At 37.9% G+C, this 24,615-nt stretch overlaps 1 protein-coding gene across 1 annotated transcript in view; it reads right to left on the bottom strand.

Moving 5' to 3' along the window:
* The window catches only part of Slc71a2 (solute carrier family 71 member 2), a 63,254-nt gene that overhangs the window by 18,540 nt on the left and 20,099 nt on the right, over positions 1-24,615 (bottom strand). Inside the window, exons 3-4 of the mRNA XM_034510408.2 lie at positions 15,746-15,808; positions 317-444 (exon numbers count right to left, since the gene is read on the bottom strand). Of these exons, the coding sequence (XP_034366299.1) occupies positions 317-444; positions 15,746-15,808 (191 nt within the window). The remainder of the gene's footprint in view (positions 1-316; positions 445-15,745; positions 15,809-24,615) is intronic.

Raw genomic sequence — 24,615 nt, 5'->3', positions numbered from 1 at the left:
AGCTATCCTAAGCATAGGACCCAAATATAAAATAGAAATTATTCATATTCTATATATAATCCTTATACACATAGTCTAAAAGTCATTTTATATAATATTTGAAATTGAAAAGAATTTTCATTTTTTAAAATACCAGTTCATTATGATGAGGTTTGTATACATTTGACCCAGTCATAATTGTGTTACATCAGTGCTCAAAAACACTGGAATTATTTCATATTTTTGAATATTTGGATTAGGAACAGTGGCCAACATAATTTTATTTACATAGGACTCAAAACACACCAGTATAATAGTGAAGAGTTCAGCAACTCACCATGGGCTAATCCTCATTAGTGGGATAGGGAAGCAGGTAAAGAAGACCGTGCCAAGGAGAAAAGGCTTCCTGCCCCAGACATCAGAGAGAGCGCCTATGAGTGGAGCACTCAGAAAAGAGAGCAGGCCCTAAGAATAAACAGAACAAAGGTTAGATTTAAAATGGAATCCCTCGATTACTTATAATCCTTTCTTTCTACATCTATTGGCTTCAATTCCTCTTATTTTTCAAAAAAATAACATGTGACACTGAATGAGAAAGAAGGAAAAGAATCCAACTTTAGATACTCCCACCACCTCTCCTCCCACCTTCATCAGACCTGCTGATCCAGAAGCATACAGCATAGATTCCCTTCCTGCTCCCATCTTCCTTGCCTCCAGAATCTTCTGAGGTACCCCCAGCTGTTCTGAGCCTTGTGCTATCCTCGCTGCACCCCCATTCTCCCGCTACCTCTCAAACTACCCAACCTGCTGATCTGGAAACATACAGCCCAAGGATACCCATCAGAGGCTTGCCACACCAGGATTATCAAGGTTAGGTTGCCTCCCAATACCTACTACAACAGGAACATACAGGGACTAAAGCCATCAAGATGGCTAAAGCCTTTGAAAGAACATAATCCCCTTCCAGTCTGGACCAGAGCACTGAGCAAATCTTGGGTGGCAGCTCTGCCCCCAACCTCCAAGAACCCAGAGGAAGTGGGGATCCCAGGGGCTCTAACTCGGGCAGTATCTTAGGTAAGCAGACAGCAGGGCCCGCCCTAAACAGGGAGAAACTGAGACCCACAAGGACCCAGGAAGTCACTCTAGGCCCGGAACACTGGTTCCTTCTGGTCTGGGCCAGAGCACTGAGCAGATCTTGGGTGGCAGCTCTGTCCCCCAACCTCCAAGAACCCAGAGGAAGCAGGGATCCCAGGCGCTCTAACTTGGACAGTGTCTTAGAAACTAGTTCTCAGATCTGAGGCCTGGATCAGACCTCTGCCAGGTCTGATGTTGTGTGGACCCCGGATTCCACCTGAGACATACTGGAAGGTCCACTCAATCCAGAGCCACAGAGGAACAAATGAACTCAGAGCATCAGACAACATATCCTGAGATATTCTAGAGGAGACACTGTACCCAGAACAGCAGACACCTAGCTGGACTGCTACCTTGGAGGCACCATATCCTGAGGCATCCTAGAGGTACCACTGTAATCAGTGCAGCTGGAAAAGATCAGAGACATCTGGACCCCTAGGAGATCAGACACATGCTAGATAACTGGAAAGGCAGGCTTCAGTCAGAGACAGCAAGTACAGGCAGCACTAGAGTTAACCAGATGGCAAAAGGCAAGAGCAAGAACTTAAGCAACAGAAACCAAAGTTACATGACATCATCAGAACCCAGCTCCCCCATCAGAGTAAGCCCTGAACACCCTATCACACCAGAAAAGCAGGATTCAGAATTAAAATCACTTCTCATGATGATGATAGAGGGCTTTAAGAAAGACATAAATAACACTCTCAAAGAACTTAAGGAGAGCACTGGTAGACAGATAGAAACCCTTAAAGAGGAAACACAAAAATCCCTTAAGGAATTGCAAGAAAATGCAACCAAACGGGAAAAGGAATTAAACAAAACCATGCAGGATCTAAAAATGGAAGTAGAAACAATAAAGAAATCACAAAGGGACAATACCCTGGAGATAGAAAACCTAAAAAAAAGATCATAGACACAAGTATCATCAACAGAATACAAGAGATAGAAGAGAGAATCTCATGTGCAGAAGATATCATGGAAAACATTGACACAACTGTCAAAGAAAATGCAAAATACAAAAAGCTACTAACCCAAAATATACAAGAAATCCAAGACACAATGAGAAGGCCAAACCTAAGGATAATAGGTATAGATGAGGGGGAAGACTCCCAACTTAAAGGACCAGTAAATATCCTCAACAAAATTATAGAGGAAAACTTCCCTAACCTAAAGAAAGAGCTGTCCATAAATATACAAGAAGCCTACAGAACTCCAAATAGTTTAGACCAGAAAAGAAATACTTCCCGCCACATAATAGTCAAAACATCAAATGTACAAAACAAAGAAAAAATACTAAAAGCAGTAAGGGAAAAAGGCAAAGTAACATATAAAGGCAGACCTATAAGAATTACACCAGACTTCTCACCAGAGACCATAAAAGCCAGAAGATCCTGGACCAATATCATACAGACCCTAAAAGAACATAAATGTCAGCCCAGACTACTATACCCAGCAAAACTGTCAATCATTATTGATGGAGAAACCAAAATATTCCATGAGAAATCCAAATTTACACAGTATCTCAACACAAATCCAGCACTTCAAAGGATAATTGGTGGAAAACTCCATCACAAGGAGGGAAACTACAACCTAGAAAAAGCAGGAAAGTAATCTTCCAAAAACCATAAAAGAAGGTAGCTACACAAACATATCTCCACAGATGTTAGCCCAAAAGCTTGGATTAGCAAAGACTCAACCCACAGACCACATGAAGCTCATGAAGAAGGAAGACCAAGAGGGGATGCCTCAGTTCTACTTAGAACGAGAAACAAAAATGCTCAAGGGAGCAAATAGGGAAACAAAACATGGAACAGAAACTGAAGGAGGGGCCATCAGGAGACCATTCCACCTGGGTATTTATCCCATGTACAGCCACCTAATCTAAACACTGTTGTGGATGGCTGGAAGTGCATAATGTGAGGAACATGATATAGCTGTCTCCTTAGAGGTCTGCCAAAGACTAACACACTCAGAGGATAATGCTCACAGTTGACCACTGATATGATCAGGGGTTTCCCAATGGAGAACTTAGTGAGAGGACTGAAGGAGCAGAAAGGGTTAGTGACCCCAGGTGGAAAGCAACAATACCAAACAACCAGAGCTCCCCAGGGTCTAAACCACCAGCCTGGGAACACATAGGGAGGGACCCAAGACTCCAGAGGTATATGTAGGGGAGGATGGCCTTGTCGGACATAGGTGGGAGAGGAGTTTCTTGGTCCCATAAAAAAAAAAATGAACACACAGTGGGGGGGAATGTGAGGGCGGGGAGGGGATAGTGAGGGGGGTAGGTGCAGTCACTGCCTCATAGAAGCATGAGGAGGGGGATGGGACAGGAGGTTTCTGGGTGGTGGGAGGAAGTAGGCTAAGGGGATAAAATCTGAAACGTAAATACTACAACCAATTTTAACAAGCAAAAAAAAAGTTGTCAGAACCAACATCTTAAAAAAAAAAAAGTCAGCCCCCTGGGGGGGGAATTTTTTTTTTCTTGATACTAAAACTTGTTCTGAGAACTGTATATTGCAGAATACACAGCCTTGGTGTATCTACTCATCAAGCATACTGAGCAGACCTGCCCAAACCTCCAATGTCCTGGAATTCCATCTGGATTCAGTGAAGACACAGCATCAGAGGCTTATCAACTTACTGTTCCCCCCACCCCTCTTCTAAAATCTCAACGCCCTTAATCAGCTTGAAGAAGTTAAAGAAGAGAGTCAGTGCCCCTATTCCCTGAGCTTGGGGACTAATGTGGTTAATAATGGTCTGTCTTTCTAGGGAAAAGTAGTGGTTTTGTTGGAACGGGGGGGGGGGGGGGGAATTAGCTAGGACTTATTGCATAGCCATAACCTATTGGTAGAAATCTGTATAATTATTATCAAGATGAAGTTATAATTTCTTAAATGGTACAAAATTTACTTTGATCTCAAATTTAAGGTTTTCATTGGTACGAGCCTCTTATTAATATAAAAATGAGATGAATATTGATACTCTCATGGGCATTGTGCCTGTATAACACATTTAGGAATACAAGGCCTAGACCCAGCCCTTTTTTGACTTTTTTAACTGATTTGGGACGGTTAATCTATGAGTTAAGGGACTATAGCAAATTCATGGTTTTGAGTTTATTGTTAGGGTGTTTTCCATATTTTATTTAGAAATAGCTGAGAGGAATGAACAGACAACAGTCCAGGTTACCTTACATGGATAGTTGGTTTTCAAAATATCAGAAGTCCATAGAACTGACGCTACAAAATATTTATATATTAATGTTCATTTTGATTAGAGACCTGTCTGTTCCTGACAGCTTCCTGTCGTGGATTCTAAGAAGAAATTGAGCATCCTTGGAGTTACTCCAGTTGTGTGGTGACAGCCACTAGGCAAGAATTGCCTCTCTCCATCTACAGACAAATTACTGTCCAGAAAAGGACACACATGCAGAATAGTCAACTGATTATATCTGCCTAGACAGAGTAATCAGCCCTTAATAATCCTGCATCACTAAGGTCTGTCAGATGATTCTGGGCCAGAAGGCTGAAGATTTGATGTTCCAACGTTCGGTAGTGTAGGGACTTTTCAGGTGTTCAGCAGTCTCTATAAATTGGCTAAGTTTTAGAAGCTATGTTTAGTGCTTCCCATAACTTCAGTTAACTCAGTCATTCTGGATTTCTGATGGGGTTGAAGACCTATAGTCTCATAGCCAATCCTGGCTATTTACTTTGAGAGAAAAGATCTGAGTAGATGGTTTTCAGCTGACATTCATTCTAAAGCCAAAAAAGCCAGGATCAAAAGTAAGTGTTTTAGTTAGAAGAGATGACAGAGGTTCTGGTTTGTCAACAAAATGATGGACTGGGTATTAGGACTATCTTGTACCTCACTGGTACAATTAGGAATAAGTATGCTCTAACTGTATTTTGAGAGAAAAGTTCTACTTTAACAGGAAGAGTGATATGTAGGAGGAGCTAAGTGGGAAGGAGTACTGAGAGGAAGAGATGGAGCAAGGAGAGAAGATGAAGAAGGGAAGCTAGGTGATGAGAGAGAGAAAGAGAAAGGGGGCATGGAGGCAGATGTTCACATGTCTCCACCAGTCAAAGATAGTTTTTATATCTAGGTTGGGTATTGGGTTACGCTTCTGATTGAGCATTACCAAACTTATAAATCCTCTGATTAACATTCAAAAAAATTGTATAAAAGCAAAAAGGAAACGGGGGACATGGGACAGGGGTGTTCTAGGGAGGGGAAATGTGGAAAGGGGATGGCATCTTAAATGTAAATAAAATATAAAATAAAATTAAAAAAAAAAAAGAAAGAACACAATCAACAAAATACAGGACCATATGATACCTTCAGAACATAGCTACTCAACTACAGCAGTCCATGGATATCCAAACACAACCAAAGCACAAGAAAATGACCTTAAATCCAATCTTGTAAAGATGATAGAGGTCCTTAAAGATAAAATTAATAAATCCCTTAAAGAAATACAGGAAAGGGCTGGAGAGATGGCTCAGAGGTTAAGACCAATGACTGCTCTTCCAGAGGTCCTGAGTTCAATTTCCAGCAACCACATGGTGGCTCACAACCATCTGTAATGGGATCTGATGCCCTCTTCTGGTGTGTCTGAAGACAGCGACAGTGTACTCACATACATAAAAAAAAAAATAAAAAGTTTTTTTAAAAAAAGTTTAGAAATACAGGAAAACACAATCAAATTGATGGAGGCCTTTAAAGAGGAAACAAATCATATAAAGAAATACAGGAAAATATAATTAAACAGGTAAAAGAAATAAATAAAACTGTTCAAAACCCAAAAATGGAAATAGAAGCAATAAAGGAAACACAAACTGAGGGAATCCTGGAGATGGAAAACTTAAGGAAGAGAATAGGTACAACAGATGCAAGCATCATCAACAGAATACAGGAGATAGAAGAGAGACTCTTAGGCACAGAAGATACAATAAAAGAAATTGATATATCAGTCAAAGAAAACATTAAAGCTAAAAAATTCTCTACACAAAACATCCAGGAAATCTGGCATACCATGAAAAGACCTAACCTAATTATAGGAATAGAAGAATGTGAAGAGTCCCAGCTCCAAGGCCCAAAAAATATTCTCAACAAAATCACAGAAGAAAACTTTCCCAATCTAGACATATAAGAAAGTAAGGGTTGAGGCTTAATAGTGATGTCTTTGTGTGTCAAGTTGACAATAGGTCAATTGTACTGGTTCATTTTGTGTGTCAACTTGACAAAAGCTGGAGTTAACACTGAGAAAGGAGCTTCAGTTGAGGAAATGCCTCCATGAGATCCAGCTGTAAGGCATTTTCTCAATTAGTGATCAACGAGGTGGTGCCATTTTTGGGTGGTACCATCCATGGGCTTGTAGTCTTGGGTTCTATAAGAAAGCAAGCTGAACAAGCCAGGGGAAGCAAGTCAGTAAGAAACATCCCTCCATGGCCTCTGCATCAGCTCCTGCATCCTGACCTGCTTGAGTTCCTGTCCTGACCTCCTTTGGTGATGAACAGCAATTTGGAAGTGTACACTAAATAAACCATTTCCTTCCCCCAAGCCCCCAAAAAGAAAACTTTCCCAATCTAAAGAAAGAGATGGCTATAAACATAAAAGGAGCTTAGAGAAGATGAATTATACTAGACCAGAAAAGAAAATCCTCCCACCACATAATAATCAAAACACAAAATCTACAGAACAAAGAAAGAATACTAATAGCAGCAAGGGGAAAAAGTTAGATAACATACAAAGGCAGACCTATTGGAACTACACATGACTTTTCAACAGAAACTCTAAAAGCCAGAAGAGCCTGTACCTTGCAACCTCTAAAAAAGCACAGATGTCAACCTAAACTCAATCACCATAGACAGAGAAAAAAAAGTATTTCAAGACAAACTGAATTTAAACAATATTTATCCACAAATCAAGCCCTACAGAAAATACTAGAAGAAAAGCTTTAACTCAAGGAGGATAACTACATCTAAGAAAACATAGAAAATAAGTAATTCCATGTCAGCAAAAACAAGGGAAGTGTACACACACACACACACACTACCACCACCAACATCAAAACATCAAAATAACAAGTAACAATCACTGGTCATTAATATCTCTCAACATCAATGAACTCAATTCCCCAATAAAAAAACCACAGGCTAACAGAATGGATGCAAAAACTGGGTCTATCATTCTATTGCATACAAGAAATACACCTCAGCAATAATATAGACATTACCTCAGAGTAAAGGGCTGGAAAAAAAGTTTTCCAAGTAAACAGACCCAAGAAGCAAGATTGAGTAGCCATTCTAATACCTAATAAAATAGACTTTCAATCAAAATTAATCAAAAGACACAGGGAAGGACACTCCATACACAAAGGAAAAATCTAACAAGATGATATCTCAATTCTGAACATTTATGCCCCAAATGCAAGGGCACCCACATTTGTAAAAGAAACACTGCTAAAGCTTAAATCACACATCGAACCCCACACCTTTATAGTTGGAGACTTCAACACACAACTCTTACCAATAGACAGGTCATCCAGACAAAATCTAAGCCAAAAAATAATGAAACTAACACACATTATGAGTCAAATGGACTTAACAGATATCTACAGACTATTGCACCCAAACACAAAAGAATATACTTTCTTCTCAGCACCTCAGAGAGCCTTCTTCAAAACTGATTATATAGCCAGTCATAAAGCAAGCCTCAACAGATAAGAGAAAATTGAAATAACACTTTGCATCTTATCAGAACACCGTGGACTAAAGCTGGTCTTCAACTACACAGAAATACCAGAAAACCTAAGCACTCATGCTATGGCAGGGAGGGGGTGGTAAAGATATTTATTACAGAATTAATTTTGTTAGTATGATATAATTCCTAATACTTCCCACTCCAACTTCCATCTTCATTCATTGAAATTTTATTAAGTGATTAAAAACAACCATGTCCTTGAGGGTAACCTGGATATTTATTTTGTCTTTTATGATTTACACAGCTTAATTGCTAAGTCTATATATTTCTCTGTTAAAATCATAAAAAGAGAACTTCAGATCAATTTTGCTTATAAATATCCATGCAAAAATAATGAATAAAACTCTCACAAAGTCCAGGAACACATCAAAAAAATCATCCACCATGATCAAGTAGGCTTTATCCCAGTGATACAGGGATGGATCAATATATGAAAATCAATCAGTGAAATCCACCATATAAACAAACTGAAAGAAAAAAATTATGTGATCATCTCATTAGATAATGAAAAAGCCTTTGACAAAACTCAACACACCTTCATATTAAAAGTATTAGAGATACCAGGAATACAAGGCACATACCTAAACATAATAAAAGCAAAACAAAGCAAGCCAACTTCAAATTAAATGGAGAGAAACTCGAAGCAATTCCACCAAAATCAGGGACAAGGCTGTCCACTCTCTCCCTATCTATTCAATATAGTGTTTGATATTCTAGCCAGAGCAATAAGACAATGACAGGAGATCAAAGATATACAAATCGGAAAGAAGTTAAAGCACCGCTATTGTCAGATGATAGGATAGTATACACAAGCCATCCCTAAAATTCTACTGGAGAAGAACTACAGCTGATAAACACCTCAGCAAAGTGGATGGACACAGACTTAACTCAGTAGCCCTCGTACATACAAATGATAAGTGGGCTGAGAAAGAAACTAGGAAAACAATAACCTTTGCAATAGCCACACAATATAAAACATCTTGGTGTAACTAACTCTAACCAAGCAAGTGTAAGACCTATATGACAAGAATTTCAAATTGCTGAATAAAGAAACCAAGGAAGATATCAGAAGATAGAAAGATCTCCCATGCTCATGGGCTGGTAAGATTAACATAGTGAAAATGGCCATCTTACCAAAAGCAATTTACAAATTCAATGTAATTCTCATTAAAATTCCAACATAAGTTTTATAGACATTGAAAGAACAATTTCTCAACTTAATATGGAAAATTAAAAAACAGGGTAGCAAAAAAATCCTGAACAATAAAAGAACGTTTATAGGTAAACCATCCCTGACTTCAAGCTGTACTACAGAGCAATAGTAACAAAAACTGCATGGTATTGGTATAGGAACAGACAGATTGGTCAATGGAATTGAATTGAAGATCCCGAAATAAACCCAAACACCTATGGACACTTGGTTTTTTATAAAGAAGGCAAAACTATACAATGGAAAAAAGAAAGCATCTCCCAACAAACTGGATGTCTCTATGTAGAAGAATGCAAATAGTTCCATATCTATCACCCTGTAAAAAACTCAAGTCCAAGTAGACCAAAGAACTCAATTTAAAACTGGATACATTAAATCTAATAGAATAGAAAGTGAGAATAGCCTTGACTTCATTGGTATAGGACACAATTTCCTGAACATAACACTAGTGGCTCAGGCTCTATGATCAACAATTGATAATGGGACCTCATGAAACTGAAAAGTTTCTGTAAGGTAAAAAACACTCATTAGGGCAAAACAGCAGCCTACAGATTGGGAAGGGATCTTCACCCACTCTACATCTATATCCAAAATTTATAAATAACTCAAGAAGTTAGACACCAACAACCCAAATAACCCAATTACAAAATGGGGTACAGAGCTAAACAGAGAGTTCTCAACAGAAGAATCTCAAATGGGCAAGAAACACTTAAAGAAATGTTCAGTCCTTAGTCATCAAGGAAATGCAAATCAAAACAGCTCTGAGATTCCATCATACAGAATGGCTAAGATCAAAAAATCAGGTGAAAGCTCATGCTTGAGACTATATGGAGAAAGGGGAACACTTCTCCACTGCTTGTGGGAGTGCAAGCTTGTACCACCACTTTGGAAATCAATTTGGTGATTTCTCAAAAAATTCAGAATAGTTCTACCTAAAGACCCAGCTGTACTACTCCTGACTAAAAGATACCCCATTATACCACAGGTTCACTTGTTCAACTATGTTCACAGCAACTTTATTCATAATACCCAGAAACTGGAAACAACTTAGATGTCTTTCAACTGAAGAATGAATAAAGAAAATTTGGTACCTCTACACAATAGGATACTAAACAGCTATTAAAAACAAAGACATCATGGATTTAGCAGGCAAATGAATAGTACTTAAGAATATCATCCTGGGTGAGCTAACCCAGTCCCAAAAGGGCATGCATGGTATGTACTTGCTTGTAAGTGGATAGGAGCCATAAAATTCAGGATATCCATGTTACACTCCACAGATCCAAAGAAGGAGGGCCCAAGTGAGGATGTTTGCATTTCACTTAGTAGGGGGAATAAAATAGATGTTGGAGGCAGATGGAGAGAGAGAGAACTGAGTGGGAGAAGGGATGGGTAGGGGGATGGGATAAAGATTCAGGATCAGTTGTGGGGAGAGACAGGCCAGATGGCCATAAGAATGAATGGAAAACTCCATCTGGAGAGGGTAGCAGTGTGGGGAGCATCTGTGATGGGGAGGCTCCCAAGAATCAACCTTAGCTGAGATTCACATCAGTGGGGATATAAAACCTAAAGAGGCCACCACCTGTAGCTAGGCAGTGGAGCAATAGGAATACCAACCAACCCACCCACAAAACCTTCAACCCAAAATTTTATCCTGCCTACAAGAAATGCAGGGGTGGAGGATGGAGCAGAGACTGAATGTCAACAGTAACAGGACCAACTTGAGACCCATCCTATGGGCAAGCAACAATCCCTGACACTATTAATTATACTCTGTTATGATTGCAAACAGTTCAGCATGGCTGTCCTTTGAGAGATTCTACCCAGCAGCTAACTCAGACAGATGCAGAGACCTCAGGCAAACATTGGATGGAGCTTGGGAACTCTTATGGTGGAGCTGGGGAAGGATGGAGGGCCCTGTGGGGATAGGAACTCTACAGGAAGACCAACATAATAAACTAACCTACATTCTTGTGGCTCTCAAAGACTGAACCACCAATCAAAATGTATAGGTGGGCTGGACCTAGACACCCTGCATATATGTAGCAGATGTGCATCTAGGTCTTTTTGTGGATCCTGAACAACTGGATCAGGGGCTATCCCTAAAGCTGTTGTCTGCCTGTCTGTGGAGTTTGTTCCCTTAACTCAGCTTTCTTGTTGACCTCAGTAGAAGAAGTACCTATTCCCACAAAGACTTGAAGTGCTAGGGTGGGGTGATACCCAGTGGTCGGGGGCTCCACTCTCAGAGTAGAAGGGTAAGGGAATGGGGAAAGTGACTGTGAAGGGGGTTGGGGTGGGGGGAGCAGGGATAGTGATCAGGATTCAAAGTGAATAAATAAGATCAATTAAAAAACAAAAAGAAAGGAAGACTCTAACTTTAACAACACAGTTGAGGTTAATGGGAGGCAAAACAAAACCAAACTACTCCTTGCCCATAATTTGCCAGTCACTGCTAGCCATTTTTAAATTATTATCTCCAATAGGGGGTAGGTGGGCAGTGGATCGATGAGACAGATGTAGAAAAGTATCTATATGAACTTGGGTAATGGTATATGGGTGGCCATTATATTATTTCTGTATTTAATTTTTGTAACTTATTTTTAAAATTCTCTACATATCATACAAATAAAACTTTCCCAAATCTAGCCCTTACACATATGTTATGCCATCACTACATGTAACACTTAAAGGTTTCTGAATATACCATGGTTTGTTTGTTTGTTTGTTTAAATGGGCATATAAATATAAACACTTCTGATGCCACACCTAAAGCCAGTAAATTGCTGGGTTGTTTTTTGTGTTTTGTTTTGTTTTGTAATCAGGAGCAAAAAGCATCCAGTCTCTTAGATATTAGAACAGAGTTCTTTACTCTATGAAGAGGAAGAACCATTACAGACTTCTCCCACCTGGTATCTATCTCTTTTAGTGTAATTTCAATACTCTACCGAAATTTTTTGTTACTTTGTTTATCTTCTCTATTGGATTAAAAACAGATTAATGCCACTGGGTGTGGTTCCCTTTCAACTCTGTACTCTTGATACCTGTAAAAGGGTCTTATAAATAGCTTTCAAGAATTAGAGGTAAATTAAAATTTTAATAGGAAATCAACTAACTAGAAAGAAAACAGGAATAGGTTTCAGTATTCTATTGATAACATTTGAAAGGTCCAAGACAGCAGACTCAGGCAAACTGAAGTAGTGGAGGCAAGAGATGAGACTCAATGGAAAAAAGGAAAGCTAAATTTCTGGGCTCTTATTATTAAAAAAAAAAAAAAAAAATTCAGCCAAGCAATCAAATCGTACAATTCCTGAGTCACAAATTTAGTATATTCTCATATTTAAGGAAATTCACTCAATCTTCCTTCTGTTACTGCCATACTAACAGCTAAAAGATTGCAAAGATTACAGAAGAGAACCTCAGATTTCACACCAATCAGCTTCGTAAATTAAAAAAAAACAACAACACAAAACACCCTTGGGGTTTTTTTAGGTTTGGTTTTATTTATGTATATGTATAACTGTGTGAGTTTATGTGCACCACATATGTGCATATTTCTGTAAAAGCCAAGGGCATCAGATCTTCTGAGCTGGAGTTATAGGCAGTTGTGAGCCCACCTGATACAGGTGCTCTCAAGTGAACCTGGTCCTCTGCAAGATCACATGTACTTCTAACCATCTCTCCAGCCCCTTAAAAAACATCTTATGTTGTTTAAAATTAAGTATAAAGATGTGAATACCTAGATAGTAAATCAAACTAATAAAATAATACAAAGAAATGTAAGATAGAAATAACCAGTACCAAAGCTGTAACAAAAATTCTTAAAGTACAAAAAGAAAAAAATCAGATGTTCTTATTTCAGATTTCATACTGTGCTTTATTTTCAAGTTAGTAGTCAAACCCAGGGCCTTGGGTATGTGAGGCAAGTGTTCTATTACAGATCTACATCCCCAGCCCCACGTATGCCATATTAAAACAAAGTATATGGAAAAGTTACACTTAAAATAATCTAGTTTTATAGGATGGTATAATCTCCTAGATCAAGAATTTACATTACATTTAAGTACTGTTTAAGTCAAATTCTCAGAGACAATAACAACTATTGAAAATACATTCTATATGATGCTAAGACATAATTTTATAAAACCTGAACTTCTTCAGAAATCTTGTATTTCCTAAAAACCAGACTTTCTTCTGTTTAGAGTTTTAATGACCCTAACTGTCTCTTCATCACAGTAGGCTACAGACTCAGAGCTGAATATTAAGTTGGACACTTTGCAATTTGATTTACTGAGCAAGTGCTTCCTCAGTACTGAATCTGCAGAGTCCAATTTGCAATTTTAAAAGGTTTTATAATTAAAACCAGAGTGACAGCAAAATTCTGGAGCCATGCAAACAGTACATAGTATGACCTCCTTAAACCTCCTATGGAAAAAGAACAAACTCAAAATTGCCCCTGCTCTGGTCATGCCTACAGATGAACACAAACACTGCTGAATTTAGGGTTACAAATAAATTCAGTCAATAGGCAAATTGTAATTATGGAATACAAAAGTAACAAAATTGACTATATTCATATTACTGGATTCATTATTAATATAGATAGCAAAATTAATCAGTAGTAGTATTTCAGGTGATATAATTAGCTAGTAAGTTTGTTATGGATTTAAAGGTTCTCATCTGACAACACAGCAATTAAAACGTCAATTCAATAAACTATAATTGTTTTATTGTTGTTTAGAGGCAGGGTCTCATTCTGAATCCTAGGCTTGTCTTGAACTCATTGTGTAGCCAAGATTGGTCTTAAACTAGGGATCTTTCTGCATTAGCCTAAGTACCAAGTCTAAAAAACTTCCTAAGGCCTATAAAAACAGCAATTATAGTTCACCTAAAGCAAATACATAAAAAATTTATAATTATCAGCCACTAGAAGTTTTAACATTTAGCATATACAGTTGGTACAGTAACTGATGATATCTTTAAAAACCTTAAAACATTTTTATCTTCAAATATTATCATGAAGCTTGCACCTAACTTTGTAGTAACATGCCAACCAATGGCAAATGTAGTACAATTTGTATTTCTGAAACTTCATTTTTCCATGAAGTTAACATTTTATGACAAGTTTTCAGTTTTCTTTAATAAACATAGAATATACAATATGTAAACATAGTTTATCCACCAAATTAAATTTACTTTTGTTTTTCAAATGCTAAATTTATCATGAGATAAACTACATATGTGTATGTGTGTATGTGTGTGTGGGTTTTTTTTTTTTTTTTTTTTTTTTTTTTTTTTTTTGGTTTGGTTTGGTTTGGTTTTTTGTTTTGTTTTGTTTTTGCTTTTTAGAAAATCTGGCTTGTTTTGTCAGGCAGTTGGATGTGGGATAAGACAAGGTTTCACTCTGTGGTCTATGCTAGCTTGATATTTGCTTTGTAGGTCAAACTCTTGAGCCTCTTACTTCAGCTTCCAAATGGTATAAGCATATGCCATATAGCTCGTTGCTAACACTGAGGAATGTTAACAGACCTATGTTTTACTATAGAGTTCTGACTTTTTATCTCTAACATCAAAACAAAACAAAACATTCAATTATTAAAGTGGTTAAGTATAAACTATTCACTGCAGTTCAATATTAAAGTTCAGCAGTTATTGAAATTCAGTGTTTATTTGTGCTCTTGAATAAACCAAAATTCTGTTTCTTTTTGTCTTCTAGAATAACATTACTTTGTTATTACAGTCAAAATTCTTAATCTCAAAAAACCACCCAAAGATTAATATTAATTTTAATTAACGCTGCTCAAAATACTAAAGTATGATTTTATTTTGAACTATATTAACACACAGTATAATACAGACAAGTATTTTATAAGCTGGAAAGTCTAAATATAACTGCCATGAATTTTAAGTTAAAATCATAATATAATATTTTAATCTTATTCATAAATTTTTGATATATATTTTATTAACACTGAAACAGAGAAAGAATTATATCAAGTCAAGGAAACCTAGGAAAGTTCTGGACTAAGCATTGGCCTGGCCAAAAGACTATCATCTCCAACTGGATTGTTTCTTTCTTCTTCAGTCTCAATGTCCAAGAAGACAGTAGAGTTAATTCATTTTATTTTGTTGCCTGGCAGAGCAATTAAAGATTTATACATCATAATTAAACTCTTGTAGATTGTCATGTATATATAAATAAAAATGGCCTAAGGCCTTTTGTAGGTTTAACTTTCCTTTTTCTTTCTTCTGTCCGTGTTCTTCATGGGTTCTTCTCCTGTCTCCTAATATCTTCCCTGGCTCAGCTCAGCTTTCTCCTGTCTCAACTGTTTCCAACTGTTTTCTCACTGTGCTCTCTCACCCTATTCTTCTGTCTACTCCTGAATCCTGACTCCTGAATCTTACTCCCCTCCCCATCTCTCAGTCTCTGCTGGCTTTTTATATTCTCCCCATTCCCAGAATTCCAAGAGGCAACCAGCACTGAAGAGCATAGAGTCCTTTAAAGGGCCAGGCACACAAAAGATATCATACTATAACATGTAAAGAATTCACTGGGCTTTTTAAAATTAAATTATTTATGCCTAATAAGTATTTGTGCTATATTTTGATCTTTCTAGGGATTCCTGATTTGAGCTCATAAATTAGCACAATTGTTCTTACCTTTACACCTTGAATGAGACCATTCATGAGGAATGTGTGTTGAGGAAATGTTTCATGTAAAACCTATAAAAGCAAACAAACATCAAGATATATTCAAATACAAATTAAAGGTGAAGATTTTATACTTTATTATGGGAAGGCTAAACAAAGAAGATCAGCCGTAAAGACAAGTATCAACTATAAATGAAATCTTAAAAAGACAAACAAATGAACAAATCCCTTCAGTCAGGGCTACAGAGTAAAACTCTGTCTCAAAAATAAAATAAGTATCTTGAAGACATGAAAAGGCAGTAACATAATAAAACACTACACAAGAACCAGACAAGGTAAGCCCTAGGACTCATAGATGCTTTGTCATAAATTTCAGCTAAAGGAGTAGCCAATAAAAAATATATTTTTTGCTCCAACATAAGTATTTATTCCCAAAGAATGATAAAAAACTCAAGGATGGACCCATGTTTATCACTTGAGGATAGTCCAGAAAAATCAAGCCTTAAATATGCATTATAGCAATCCTAATCCAGCTTGTAGAAAACTCAAAAATAGCTTTTAAGGAAACATTTTTGCCCAAATATAATGATCAACACACACACACACATATATATATATATATATATATATATATATATATATATATGGGGGAAAGAAGACACTGTAAGTAATAAACACAAAAAATTTGATTTAAGGGGAAAAAGTCCAGTGACTTGAGAGATGGCTCAGCAGTTAAGAGTACCTGATGCTCTTTCAGAAGATCCAAGGCTGCATGGGATAATTTACAACTGACTGTAGCTCTGCTTCAGAGGATACAGCACCCTTTAAGGCCTCTGTGGGCAGCTGCACCCCCATGCACATGCTACACTGACCTGATACATACTCACAAGTATCTTTTTTTAAAAGCCCTATTAAAATGTGAACCAAATATCAAAGGTACATATCCCTCATCAAAGTTGACACTTACATAAATGTATGAAAAAGTAAAATATGTCATTTTAAATTGTATACCAAATCAAGACACCTATAAGACATAAGACAATCTAGTGAATCTATTAGCCAAGATTTTTAAAAAACCAAAATTATTACACTAAATACAAACAAGGATAAGGGCAACAGAAACCCTCATGCACTATGAGTGGAAATACAAAATAATGCAGTTACTTTGTAGTTTATTATAAAGCTAAACATACATTTAGCATATGATCCATCTCTCATGCTCCTTGGCATTTGTAGAAAAAATTTAAAAGTGTAGCTACACAAAAACCTTTCTGCGGATGTCTGATACACAACTATTGCTGAAAAAACCGAGTTATTAATTGTTAAAAGGGAAAAAAACTATAAATGCATACTTCAAAATAAAAGAAACCAATCTGAAAAGGCTATATTCTGTAACACAATGTTCTAAAAAAGAAACATCACAGAGAATAGTAAAAAGATTACTGTTTGTCATTGTCATGTGGACTGCCACTGTAATAGTTGATTTTGATAAAGAAGGAGGCTTACATGGATCATGGCTGCAGAATACAGAAACCCTATCTACCTTCCTCTCAATTATTTTTTTATTTCACATATGGAGAAATACTCATCACTACTCACTTAGATACATTTCTTAAGTAACATTACAATTAAATTATACTAGCAACTAGGTACTTATGCCTCACATTTAAACATTCACATTTTAAGCAAATTTACACAAGCAGCTTAACTGTTCAGAAATAGAAGAGGCCATAGAGCAGCTTTTCAGCTGCCATTTCAGAGTCTGCTACAACATTCCACCATACCAAAATTATCTTCTTTGGACATTAATGGAAGCTTCACTAGAAATTATAACAGAAGAGGTAAATAAGACAATGAGGGAGGCAGTGGAACACAGGTGACTGGAGAAAATAATACAACTGTGGTATAGGAATCTGCAGCTAAGAGACAGTCTATGTCCACCTCTCCCTAAACTCATTTTCGTGAAGCAGCTACACAAGATTATGAAAAGTGTCCCATGAAACTTGAGTGTGGTAGAAGGAAAAAGGTGGGAGATATAAGGAAAAAGAAAAACACAGGCAGCTGGGGAAAAGACCCATCCCCAGAACCTTAGTCACAGAAAGCTCTGTACATATACTAACACACCAAAATACCAGCAGCTAAGACCACCAGCTGCTCTTCTAGAGGTCCTGGGTTCAATTTCCAGCAACTACTCTAACCCTGAATATCTGTAAAAGGAATCTGATGCTCTTTTCTGGCATGCAGGTGTACATGCAGCAAAGCACTCATACATAAAATAAATAAATAAAATAAAACAAACAAACAAATAAATAAAAATAGGAGCAAAATTAATTCCCAAAACACTAGAGAGAAGGTTGTAATACTAAGGAATTCTGTCAGAAAGTGAACTTGTAACAGAAATGCTACTGATTTAACTTGTTTGAATTACAGAGACCAACAGTTTCTATCCCCCAAAACAACAGTATCTCCCCAAATAAGAAGAAACAGAGGTCATAATACTATTTTGTTGCTCATTTTTCTTTAATTAATCCCCCCCATATTCACACTTTTATACTTTATTCTTCATTGTTGTTTTAACTTTTATCGTGCTCTGAAAAGCTTTTATATATGTTCTTCTACAATATTGTGTGCTACTTCACATACCCTAGCTCTATAAAATTTTTTAATTCAATCTTATTTCATTCTTTCTTTCTCAGTAGCTATAAAAAAGTACCAATATAAAAAAAAGAAAGAAAGAAAGAAACCTATAAGTTATGGTTTCATTAACCAGTAACCATGAACCTTGAAAGGGACACAAATGTACAGATGTTTCCTACTACAAGTTTCCTACTATAAAGGCTGTTGTCCAATTGTATAAATTATTGCAGTCAGCTTCTCCCTGAAATAGTAGTAGGAAATAAATATCCAAATGAAGATATGTCAGCAGAAGGATTCACATAAACAAAACAAAACAGCAACAAAGAGTGGAGCAAGTGGGGAAGAGATAAAACTGAAGGACACCTCCATCCCAACAGATGTGCAAATTACAAAAAGAAACCAGCCCTCTACAGGCTCACTCTTCCTAAATACAGTAAACAAAAGGAAGGAAGATAGCTAAAATGCCAGAAATATACTTCATATTCCTACTTTAAAAATGACTCAAATAAGCAGAGAATGAAGTAAAGGAGTCAATTCAAGATGACCTACTCAAGATTATTACCAATGCAGACAAAATTGTTATCAGAAAAAGAAAATGAGCAAGTTCAGCCTCTGAAAGAGAACCAAACTCAAATTCTGAAAATGAAAAAAAAAAAAAATCAACTGCTTAAGTAAGATAAAATAAATAAATAAAATTAAAACAAAAGAGAGTGGAAAGCATCATAAGCAATAAAACCAAAGACAAGAAAATTACAAGGACAAAGAACAAGGCTAAAACAACAGTGTATTTAGACATACATACAGATTAAAAACAAAAACAACACCCAAAAAAGTCAACAAAGATGATCAAAACTTCCAATTCAAGAGACCAAAGACCAGAAAAAGCAGAAGGGGCAATTGAGGGCTAAGTATTAAGTAATGACAATTTATATCATGAAAACATGTTGAGATCTCATCAAGACTCGTGACCCCGACTCTATGTGAGACATACAACCCCCAACTCATCATTCGTGAGTGCATTTCAGTCCATGAGGGGCAGGCATGTGTCCAGATGGGCAATGCCTGCTGGGAGCTCTACTGTCTGGAATATGCGATTCAGCCTGCTGGCAGATGCCCAGTGATAAGACCATTAGTGGAAGGGATGATTCCTTCACCATCTTCTTCTATGAAACTGGAGCTGGAAAACGTGCCTTGGACAGTTTATAGATCTGGAGCCTACTGTAATTGATGAGATCAAAAATGGCCCTTACCACCAGCTCTTCCACCCAGAGCAGCTTATCACTGGGAAAGAAGATGTAGTCAACAACTATGTCTGTGGTCATTACACCATTGGCAAGGAGATGCTGGACCAGATTCTCAAGCTGTCTGATCAGTGTACAGGACTTCAGGGCTTCCTAGTATTCCACAGCTTTGGAGGGGGCACTGGCTCTGGCTTCACCTCTCTGCTAATGGAATGGCTTTCTGTTGACTACGGCAAGAAGTCCAAGATGCAGTTCTCCATCTACCCAGCCCAACAAGTGTTCACAGCTGTAGTGAAGCCCTACAACTCTATCCTGACCACCTATACCACCCTGGAACACTCAGACTGTGCCTTCATGGTGAACAACAAGGCCATTTTTTTTTAATTGGATATTTTATTTATTTACATTTCAGATGTTATTCCCTTTCCCCATCCCTCCCCAGAAAGCCCTTATCCCTTCCCCCCCCCCCCTACTTCTACGAGGATCTGCCCCCACCCACCCACCCACTCCTTCCTCCCTGCCCTCGAATTCCCCCATGCTGGGACATCCAGCCTTCACAGAACCAAGGACCTCCTCTTCTACCAATGCCTGACAAGGCTATCTTCCACATATACAGCTGGAGCCAGGGGTCCCTCCAAGCATGTTCCCAGGCTAGCAGTTTAGACCCTGGGAGCTCTGGTTGATTGGTATCATCGTTCTTCCAATGGGGCTACAAGCCCCTTCAGCCCCTTCAGTCTTTTCTCTAACTCCTCCACTGGGGACCCCATGATCAGTTCAATGGTTAGCTGCAAGCATCAGACTCTGGCAGAGCCTCTCAGGAGACAGATATATCAGGCTCCAGTCAACATGCACTTCCTGACATCCACAACCATGCCTGCGTATGGTGGCTGCACATGGGCTGGATCCCCAGGTAGGACAGTCTCCAGACAGCCCCTCCTCCAGTCTCTGCTCCACACTTTGTCTCCTTACTTGCTCCCGTGAGTATTTTGTTACTCCTTCTAAGAAGGACCGAAGCAACCATACTTTGGTCTTCCTTCTTCTTGAGCTTCATGTGGTCTGTGAGTTGTATCTTAGGTATTATGAACTTTTGGGCTTTATCCAATTATCAGTGAGTGCATACCATGTGTTCTCTTGTGATTAGGTTACCTCACTCAGGATGGTATTTTTCTAGTTCCATCCATTTGCCTAAGAATTTCATGAATTCATTGTTTTTAATAGCTAAGTAGTACTCCATTGTGTAAATGTACCACACTCTCTGTATCCATTCCTCTGTTGAAGGACATCTGGGTTCTTTCCAGCTTCTGGCTATTATAAATGAAGCGGCTATGAACATAGTGGAGCATGTGTCCTTGTTATATGTTGGAGCATCTTCTAGGTATATGCCCAGAAGTGGTATAGCTGGGTCCTCAGGTAATACTATGTCCAATTTTTTGAGGAACTGCCAGACTGATTTCCAAAGTGGTTGTACCAGCTTACAATCCCAACAATGGAGGAGTGTTCCCCTTTTTCCACATCCTCACCAGATCTGCTATCATCTGAGTGTTTGACCTTAGGTATTCTGACTAGTGTGAGATAGGATCTCAGGGTTGTTTTGATTTGCATTTCCCTGATGACTAAACTAAGGATGTTGAACATTTTTTTAGGTGCTTTTCAACCATTTGAGTTTCCTCAGTTGAGAATTCTTTGTTGAGCTCTGTACATTACAAACAGTAAACCATCTGAATAATACCTTGTGGCAGTTTGAATGAGAATGGGGAACCTATAAGGATAGCTTCATACATACCTTCGAACCTATTGATGTAACTGTTTGAGAAGAACTGGAGGTGTAGTCTTGTTGGAGAAGGTGTATCACTGGGGGTAGGTTCTAAGGTTTCAAAAGCCATTTCCTGTTTGTTCATTCTAATATATTCATATTCTCTCCCCCCACCCCTCTTTGTTTTTTGTGGATCAGGAGATAAGTTCTCACCTACTGCTCCAGTGCTATGTCTGCCTTCCTACAGCCATGCTCCCTCTGGAAGTGTAAGCCAATGAACTCTATAAGTTGTCTTGGTCATGATGTCTTTTCAAGGTAATAGAAAAGTACCTAAGACACACTTTAAATGCAAATATCCTCAGCTCAGCAAGTAAAGAGGCAGAATAACTAACTGGATTGATAAACAATATACAACTATATCTGTTGATTCTAAGAATCATGCCTCACTAGCAAAGATAGCTATAAAATAAGAACCAATGGTTAGATGTTAATATATCAAGCAAATGAAAGCTTAAAACAAGCAGGCATACTTATTCCTAGATATGAAAAAGTAGACTTCAAACCAAAGCTAGTTCAAAGATACATAGAGTATTACATATCAATAAAAGAAATTAGTCATCAAGAAAATATAAAAACTATAGATATTTATGCACCTAATTGGAAATAGATATAATGCATCTAACTGGAACTCGTGATGTCATAAAGTAAACACTAAGACATACTAAGTTAAGATAGAACTAACAATAGGTGGTTCACATCCTACTCTCATTTTTGGGGTGGTCTTCCAAACATCATTTTCATTTTTACATATTATATTCTCTTCTGAGTTTTAATTTGAAAGATTTAAGTTAAATCATAGCACCAATTACTTGGATTTAAGATATCTATAGAAAAGCTGAACGTCTACACAAAATATTTCATATAATGGATAGGAAATAAATATCCTTAAAATTTCCCTAGGACCATTTGAAAAAATTTTCATATTGTAGGCCAGAAAACATGCTTTGACAAAAAAAAAAAAAAAAAAAAAGGAAAATAATCTCCTCTAATCTGGCCCAGCCCACAATACAATAAAACAGTGTGAGAAACCACAGAAACTATACAAATGCTTGGAGAATAAACAAAGATCATTGAAAAAAACATAAAACAAAAACAAAAAGGAAAAGATTTGCTAGACACAAATGAAAATGATAACTTTTCTGGGATACACCTATGGGGACTCTGAGAGAAATGTTTCATAGTTTGTAAGAGCAAATATTAAAAGTTAGAACATGAAGCCCTCTGGACAAAGCCAAGATGCCCTCCCTGAGCAGCCTGCTATGGGGGACCTTCACTCTCCCTGCACCTCTCCTCCCACCTTCATCAGAGCTGTGAATTCTGAACCACACAGGTAAACTTCCCTTCTCCCACTTATCTTCCCTGCTTGGTAAGTTTTCTGGGCATGCCAAGCTATCCTGAACAGTCTGCTAGCCTAGGTAAACATTCATTCTCCTGCCACCTCTCTGCCCACTTTCATTAGACCTGCGCTTCCTGAATTATACAATCCCATGGATCCTGAATCATAAAGATGTGCAAATCCAGAACCATACAGCCAAAGGATACCCATCAGAGACTTGCTAAGTCAGGACTATTAAAGTTAACCCCATCCGCCCAATACCTACTACAAGCCATCAAGATGACTAAACGCCCTCGAAAGAGCACAATCAACAGAAGTCAGGACAATATGACACCTTCAGAACACAGCTACCCTACTACCGCAAGCCCTGGATTTCCTAACACAACCTAAGCACAAGAAAATGACCTTAAACCCAATCTTGTAAAGATGATAGAGGCCTTTAAAGAGGAAACAAATGGGTAACTTAAAGACACACAGGGAAATACAATCAAACAGGTAAAAGAGAGAAATAAAACTGTTCAAAACCTGAAAATGGAAATAGAAGCAATAAAGAAAACACAAACTGAAGGACTCCTAGAAGATGGAAAAGCTAGAGATGTAAATAGGAACAACAGAATATAGGGGATGCAAGAAACTCAATGTGTAAAAGATACAATAGAAGAAACTTACATCACTTAAAAAGAAGTTAACTCTAAAAAAATTCCTGACACAAAACATCCAGAAAATCTGGCATACCATGAAAAGACCTAACCTAGGAATAATAGAAATAGAAGAATGTAAAGAGTCCCAGCTCCAAGGCCCAGAAATATTTTTAAGAAAATCACAGAAGAAAACTTTCCCAACCTAAAGAAAGAGATGCCTATAAACATACAAAAAGCTTATAGAACACCAATTCTATAGACCGGAATAGCTTATAGAACACCAATTCCAGAAAAGAAAATCCTCCTACCACATATAATCAAAACACAAAAATGACAGAACAAAGTAAAAATATTAAAAGCGGCAAGGGGAAAAGCTCAGATAACATATGAATGTAGACCTATTAGAATTATACCAGACTTCTCTCTTTTTTTCTTTTTTTTTTTTTTTGGTTTTTCGAGACAGGGTTTCTCTGTATAGCCTTGGCTGTCCTGGAACTCACTTGGTAGACCAGGCTGGCCTCGAACTCAGAAATCCGCCTGCCTCTGCCTCCCAAGTGCTGGGATTAAAGGCGTGCGCCACCACCGCCCGGCTATACCAGACTTCTCAACAGAAACTATAAAAGCTAGAAGGGCCTAGAAAGATATCTTCAACCACACACACACACATACACACACACACACACACACACACACAGAGATGCCAAACTAAACCTCATCACCATAGATGGAGAAAAAACATATTCAAGACAAATTCAAACAATATCTATCCACAAATTCAGCACTATAGAAAACTAGAAGGAAAAGTCAAACCCAAAGAAAACACAGGAAATAAGTAATTTCATACCAGGAAAAACAAGGGACTCTGACACACGCAAACATACACACACACATACACACACACACACAGAGAGAGAGAGAGAGAGAGAGAGAGAGAGAGAGAGAGAGAGAGAGAGAGAGAGAGAGAGAGAGAGAGAGAAACACCACCAACATTAAAATAACAAGAAGTAACAATCATACTCTTCTATTCTGAGCCTCCACCTAGAGCAGTCCTGAGGTGTCGGCTCTGCACCCAATCCCCCAAAACCCAGAGGAGGCTGGACTCCCAGGAGCTCTAACACTCCCAGGAGTGTAGGATGTTGAAGGAGCATGGTGGCTGCTAGAACGACGGGTAAGACATGCTGATGCTGAGAAAAAGAATGATGCTAACCTAT

Source organism: Arvicanthis niloticus, chromosome 8, assembly GCF_011762505.2.
Source record: "Arvicanthis niloticus isolate mArvNil1 chromosome 8, mArvNil1.pat.X, whole genome shotgun sequence".
In the NCBI taxonomy this organism is placed as follows: domain Eukaryota; kingdom Metazoa; phylum Chordata; class Mammalia; order Rodentia; family Muridae; genus Arvicanthis; species Arvicanthis niloticus.
Note: the sequence above shows the minus strand (reverse complement) of the source record. Positions and strands in the feature narration are given on the sequence as shown.